Source organism: Gossypium arboreum, chromosome 10, assembly GCF_025698485.1.
Source record: "Gossypium arboreum isolate Shixiya-1 chromosome 10, ASM2569848v2, whole genome shotgun sequence".
Taxonomy (NCBI): domain Eukaryota; kingdom Viridiplantae; phylum Streptophyta; class Magnoliopsida; order Malvales; family Malvaceae; genus Gossypium; species Gossypium arboreum.
The window spans coordinates 38,001,684-38,009,317 of NC_069079.1; the positions used below are offsets into that span (position 1 = coordinate 38,001,684).

A 7,634-nucleotide genomic window follows, 5' to 3' on the forward strand; every position below is an offset into this window, starting at 1 on the left:
AAATCGAGTCCCTTACCAAATCCAAGAAATACACAGGAAAGGCTCTTATGGTTGAGAAACCTAGAAGGAAAAGGAGGATCTTGGTTGATAGTTCCATAGAGTCGGAGTCTTATTCTGGTAGCAATTTCTCTTGCTATTGCAGCCAAGAATTAAGGGGACTAACATTCCAAACTTAGCTACCAACTTAAATAAAAGACTATAGAATGTGGGAGTTACCAAGTTACTATCTGAGGCTACTAAAGCTGCAAGAAAACAAGAGGAAAGAATTATTGCTTAGATAAAGAAAGTGTTCTTGAATCCATACTATTCTAAGAAATATTACAAGCTTATACTAAAGGGTTTTGTCCTTGCTAAGAATATTTGTGAGACCCCAAACCCGACCGAAACAGACCGACTCAAATTCAAAGTGACACATTAGCCACCAAAGTGACTCTCCAACACAAAACCACCCCAAAACACACTCCAACCTTATAACACCTCAATTCTAACTAATAATTGTCCAATCTTATTACAGAAGCAATTTGTAAACCATTTTAAAACTATTTTTAAAGGATTTAACCTAAGGGTATTGTAGTCATTTTACCATTTAAAACTAAATGATCTCGATTCTAATTCTAAATGATTTCCAACTTCTTTTTTATCAATTTTGGGAAACCCCTAAAATTCATTTTAGTTAACCATTTTTCCTTAATCAATTTAGCAATTACGGCTATATTAGCTAAGTTTTATTACTTTAATCATATATATATAGTTTTAATTAATCTAATTCCAACTAATAAACATATATTCATAATTTAAACATTCAAAATCATGATTAACAAACAACAATTAAACCATAGAATGGACTAGCCTTAGCCGCAAAGCTATCAACTCCTTGACAAGCTAAAATTAAAATGTATTAATGAAAAATCCATGCTTCAATTACCATGTTTTCAATCACCATGACATCACTTACCAACATACCATAATCCACATAACATTTAACCATAAAATCAATCATTAAAAAAACAAGTATAACATCTCAAAATTAAAATCCAAATAAAAGTTTCAAATGTCCATTACAAGTATATCAAATTATCCCAATAGAATGCCACAATGCCCTCTAATGTTTCTAAAGAAGATCCCTTAATCTATACTACCAAATAGCCTTAAACTTGGACCACCCTTGCCCTTGCTCCTCCACTCCCCAAAGCCGAAAAAAAACTTTGCACAAAGTTGTAAGGGTGTGAGCTGAAAAAGCTCAGTAAGTGGTCATAAATTTAATAAGTAAATCACGCCAAAAACATACTTAAACCAAGACAAATCATGTATCAAATTTCGAGTGTATGAATCATAGTTTCAATTATATTTTCATGATCAATTATAGCATTCAATTGATTGAAATTTCTAGGAATAATGAACCATCATAACATCATAATTTCATATGTTATTCCACGAGTAAAAATCACATTTATTATGGCATATGGAAACATAATTAATTAACAAACAAACACTTATATTGGAAAATGACATTCATGGAAAAATATAAACATGTGATCATGCATTGGATAAACGGATCTCCCAAATATCGAATACAATATTCAATTTGAGTGGGTTGTAGCCACACTCCCTTTTATTGCCTCAAAATCGCTAATAATTGAGTGGAGAAAAAGGCTCAACACTCCCTTATCCACTCCAACAAAATAAATACTCCTAAAGTCATATGCTCACAAATAATACATATAGTGTTGAGTACTTACTAATCCTATTGCATGACATCTATATCCAATGGATCCACCATGCAATGTTATCAATATAACCAATCATACAGGGCATAAAAACTGATATTTAAGCACTTAATTCATGATATAGAATTTCAATTTAAATCATGTCACTTAGCAATTTTAGTACCAATAGAGATAAACACAATAACTGTCTTTGTCCATGGATCTAAAACCAATCATAAAACCATCATCAACTGCTCTAATATACAGTAATTCATGCTCCAATTATTATTCAATACAATCTAAATCAATCATACCAAACACACAATTTACAATTTTCATAAATCATTTACAAATATGCTTATATAAAATTAAAATCAATTTTAATAATCTAAACCATTTGAGATACAATTGAATCAGTAGAAACACAATTCAAAACCTAAATTTAGAAAGTAAATAGACATGTTTATCAATTGCCTTTAAAAACTACCCAGCATCACACATTACTTCTTAAACCAAAGTGTATCAAATAGTTTTGTTTGGACCTCGATTCTGATTAACAATGGTCTCCCCTTGTTGTGGAGCTTAAATAGAGATAAAATACATGTTACAAGCCATCATTAACAACAAGAAAATTGAAAAATCATGAACTACACAAATCTAAAACGGCTCTCCAATCTACCTTATTGAAAACTCACAATATAGCTGAAACACAAATTTCAGCTGTAAATGACCTTCTCTGCACCAAAAATCATTTCTAATTTGTCAACACAAAACCTAAGCATCAATTTCATCAAAAAAATCGTTTCATAATTTTTCGAAAAATCAACTCATGTTCTTAGTTAAAAACAGATTTGTCAAAATTGATCAATTAAATGAGTTTAATCTTTTGTTTTCTGATAAAAAAACTTTTAATAAACATGATTTGAGATTAGATATCCATTTAAACTTGGATTCCAAATCAAAACCATTAATTCACCATTGATGAATTTCATGTTCAAGAGAAAAGAGATCAAGGTTTAAAAAACCATTTTAATCGATTTAAATAAAAAATAATGATTAAAAACAACTTTAAAATGAATTGAGAGTTGAGAAATTACCTTCAATCGATCTAGAATCATCAATATTAAAGACTGGATCAAGATCTTTGAAGAACTCGGATGAGTTTTTTCCCAACTTTGAAAATCTTTTCTAGAGAATTTTGAAAGAATTTGGAGAAAATAAAAGACGAGATCCAATCTTTGATATGTAGGCTTCAAAAATGAAAATGAAAAATGAGAGAATGCTTAGAAATCGGGTGAAAATTGTGTGTGAAGTGAAGGGGTAACAATGTTTTTGAGCTAAAGAGGGGAAATTGCCATTAAGCCACTCCTACAATTCCCTTGTTTTACAAAGTAATCATTTCCGTCCAAAATTCCGAAGATATGGGTAATTTACCTTAAAACCACTCAAACATTTCCCATGTTTTGCAAAATGCTCCTATGTAATTAATATTTTAAATTCTCTCAATTAAACCCTCATTTTAATTTATTTTTCAATTCTAATTTGACCCAAAATATTTATTTTACCCAAAAATTATTAAAACTATAAAATTAATTTTTCTAAAAATATTTTTATCATACAGAATATTATTTCCCATTTTTTAAATGAAATTAAGCTAACTAAATTAAGAGAAAAATTACTAATAACCCCGATTAACTCTTGGTTTTTCACTCAAAACCCAGTAAACTTATACCGAACTACTAAACCTATTTTTAAGGCCTTATAACTCTCCCCCTCTTAAAAGAAATTCCATCCTCGAAATTTACCTGAATCGAATAAATATAGATACTAACGCCTCATGCTATCTTTCGACTCCCAAGTGGCTTCCTCAATCTTGAGGTTGCGCCCACAAAACTTTCACCAGTGCAACCATCTTACTACGCAGCACCTTAAGCTCATGGTCTAAGATCGCAACCAGTTCCTCCTCATACGAAAAGTCTAATCGAACCTCAATCTCCTCAACAGAAACAATATGGGAAGGATCCAATCTATACCTTTAATAAGCCATAAAAATAACATGTTTTTAATCTCATTCTTGATGCGTTTTTTGATGATTTATTATATGAATTAATGAATTTGATGCTCCTAATCTTTTAAATTCATATTTCTATACTTAGGTGAGCATAGGGGAGTGAAAGGAGCAAAAAACGAGCCAAAATCGGGCAAAAAAAGTTGTTTTCAAGATCCACATGGCCTGGGACAAGCTGGCCACACACCCATGTGAGCCACACGGGCTGACCACAGGCCCATGTGCCAGTCTGTGTCGATTTCGCACCCTACTTCCCTATTACGCGAAAAAACCCAATTTTTAGAATTTCTGAGCATTCTAAAGTCTATAAACACACACTAGAAGAAGACCTAAAGGGGGCACATAGAGTAGAAGGCAAAAATTACTCGAAGAACGCCGACAGACTCAACTCAGAAGCAGGATCTCCTTCAAGACTGAAGATCTCCAGTCAATTTCTTTAGAAGTTTTTGGGTTTCTTTTTGTTTTGTTGTTTTCCTATTTTTGAGATGTTTTCCTTTCTAAGTATGAACTAAATTCCCTAAATACCTAGAGAAGATGAAACCTATGACAGATCTTATTATTTGATTTTTCTGAATTACATGATAAATATTTGTTCTTGATCTCAATTATGTTTATTTACCTTCATGTTTAATATTTTTAGGATATTAATTCATGATTGATGTGCTTATTCGGTGGAGCAAAAGTCCCTATTTAAGAGTAGATCTAGCATAATTTAGTGGAGTTGCATGCAATCTTAGAAATAGGAGGACATAAATCTACCGGATTAGAGTCAAATCTAATATGGGAATCCATAGATCGAGTTAATGCGACGATAGGGGTTTTAATTAGAAAGGGGTTTCAATTAATCAACCTAGAGTCAGTTATTTTTACTCTCGAAAGTGATATTAACATAATTTAGGGATTTCTACAGATCAAAACAAATAAATAAATCGTTTGATTCAGAATCAGAATAATAAGTGAAGTCTAGGTGGATTCTTTCCTGGGTATTGTCTCTCTCAAAAGTTTTCTTCGATTATTTTCCCAATTCACTCTTTGTCTCTTAGTAATTAGTTTAGTTTAATTTTATATTTTAAAACAATTCCTTCAATTTATAGGCTAGATAATAAAAAAGATAGTAATTACTAGTACTTTTAGTCCTCGTGGATACGATATTCCTGACTCACTGTAGCTATACTAACATTCGGTAGGTGCACTTGCCTTTGTTGTATTTTAGTTAGTTCGTGATGTCATCAACCTCCAAAGCATCAAAACATGGAAGACATCATGAATGCGCTCAAGCTTAAGCGGCAACAACAGAAGATAAGCAACTGGTCCAATCTACTCAATCACCTCTTAAGGGCCAATGAACCTTAGACTAAGCTTACCTTTTTGCCTAAGCCTCAAAACCTTCTTCCAATGCGAGACCTTCAGAAACACCTTATCACCAACCTCATACTCGATATCTCGATGTCTCAAGTCTGTGTAAGGTTTCTACTTGTATAAAATAACCTTTAACTGTTCACAGATAAGTTTCTCCTTGTCCTCAATCCCACGAACCAAATCTGGACCCAAATTCCTCTTCTCCTCTATGTTAGACTAACATAGTGGAGTCCTACACTTCCTACCAAAAAGTGCCTCAACAGAGCCATCTGAATACTCCTCTGATAACTATTGTTGTACGCAAACTCAGCATGTCACTCCCAACTACCAAAAAATCAATCACACAATTCGAAGCATGTCCTCGAGAATCTAGATCACCCTCTCAGACTGACCATTTGACTGCAGATGATACGTTGTACTGAAGTGAAGCTTCGAACCCAAAGCCTCATGCAACATCTTCTAGAACCTCAACATGAACCTTGGATCTCTGTCTGATGTGATAGAAACTGGAACTCCACGCAATCTAACAATCTCCCTGATGTAAAGCTTGGCCAGCTGCTGAAAACTGAAAGCTGTACGCACAGGCAAGAAATGCGCAAATTTCGTAAACCGATCCACTATCACCTAAACTAAATCCTTCCAAGATGGAGTCAACGACAAACCAGAAAAAAATCCATCATGATACGCTCTCATTTCCACTCTGGAATCCTGATCGGCTGAAGTAACTCAGAGGGACGTTGATGCTCAGCTTTAACCCTCTGGCAAACTAAACATCTACCAACAAAATTAGCTATGTCCTTCCTTAACCCTGGCCACCAATATAAAACCCAAAGATCCCGATACATCCTGTTCCCACTAGGATGCATAGCATATGGACTACTATGAGCCTCGGTATGAATCATATGTCTTAGATCTTGATCCACTGGAACACACATCTGACCTCTAAAGTAAAGGACACCATCAACATTGAGATCAAAATCTCTAAGAAAACCCAACTCAACCTGACGGATCGACACACGAAACTCTCATCAAATGGTTATCTCTCTCGAAATTGTTGTGCAAGGGTCAACTTCACTTGAAGCTCAGCCAACAAACCACCATCCTTGAAAACTGACAACTTTGCAAACTTCATCCTCAACTCAATCAAGGACTTCCAACTCAAAGCATCAGCAACAATATTTGCCTTTCTCAGATGTTACTCAATCACACAATCGTAGTCCTTCAGCAGTTCAATCCAACGCCTCTACCTCAAGTTTAACTTTTTCTGGTAAGAAGATACTTAAGACTCTTGTGATCGGTGTAGAACCCTATCACCATACAAATAATAACGTCAAATCTTGAGTGCAAAGACTATGGCAACCAACTCTAGATCATGGGTTGCAGTTACACTCATGCAGTTTCAACTACCTCGACGCATAAACAACTACCTTTCCCTCCTACACCGGCGCATAACCCAATCCTGTGTAAAAAGCATCAATGAAAACAACATACTCCTTACTAAACTCTAGCTGTGTCAATACAAGTGCTTCAGTCAAAATCAACATCACCTTCTCAAAACTCCCTTACCTCTCATCAGTACAGTCGAAGTCAATATTCTTCTAAAGCAACTACGTTAATAGATCAGCAATACACGAAAACCCTTCAAAAAAATGGTGATAATAACCAGCTAAGCCCAAGAACTCTTGACCTCCAACACAAACCTCGATAGCTTTTAGTCCAAGATCGCCTCAATCTTCTTGGAATCAACCCGAATCCCTCTACTGAAATGACATGTCCAAGAAAAACCACCTCTTGAAGCTAGAACCCACACTTGCTGAACTTGGCATACAGTTGTTTCTTCATCAAAATCTAAAGAACAACTCAAATGTTCGTCATGCTTATCCTTCAATCAAGAATACACCAATATATTATCTATAAAAACCACAACGAACTCATCTAAATAGGAATGGAATACACAATTCATCATGTCCATAAATGTAGCAAGTGCATTCGTCAACCCGAATAGCATGACAAGAAACTCAAAATGCCCATAACGATACTAAATGCCATCTTCATAACATCAGCATCCTTCACCTTCAACTTATAATACCCAGAACTCAAACCAATCTTTGAGAAAATTGAAGCTCCCCGAAACTGGTCAAACAAATAATCAATCCTCGGAAGTGGTACTTATTCCTGATGGTTAACTTATTCAGCTGACGATAATTAATGCACAACCTCAAAGTCCCATCCTTCTTCTTCACAAACAAAACTGGCACTCCCCACGACAACACACTCGGTCGAATGAAACCCCAGTCCAACAACTCCTACAACTAAAGCTTCAACTACTTTAACTCCTTAGGTGTTATATGATAAGGCGCAATTGACATTGAAGCTGTACCATGATAGAACTCAATACCAAACTCTGCACAAAGTTATGAGGTGTGAGCTAAAAAAGCTGAGTGAGTGGCCATAAATTCAATAAGTAAATCACACCAAAAATATACTTAAACCAAGGAAAA

General features: G+C 34.6%; 1 protein-coding gene across 1 annotated transcript; it reads right to left on the bottom strand.

Moving 5' to 3' along the window:
* Positions 1 to 5,822: 5,822 nt before the first annotated feature.
* Positions 5,823 to 6,265, bottom strand: LOC108487910 (uncharacterized). Its single transcript, XM_017792246.1, has 2 exons — positions 6,209 to 6,265; positions 5,823 to 6,134 (listed from the first exon to the last, which is right to left on the bottom strand). The coding sequence occupies exons 1-2, from the start codon at positions 6,263 to 6,265 to the stop codon at positions 5,823 to 5,825; spliced, it is 369 nt and encodes a 122-aa protein (XP_017647735.1).
* Between the last annotated feature and the right edge of the window lie 1,369 nt (positions 6,266 to 7,634).

Coding starts and splice junctions, on each gene's coding strand:
- LOC108487910 (XM_017792246.1), bottom strand. CDS start 6,265: ATGAAGTTTGCAAAGTTGTCAGTTTTCAAGGATGGTGGTTTGTTGGCT. Junction 6,135..6,208: donor GTTTGTTGGCTGAGCTTCAA/GTGAAGTTGACC, acceptor TCGATCCGTCAG/GTTGAGTTGGGTTTTCTTAG.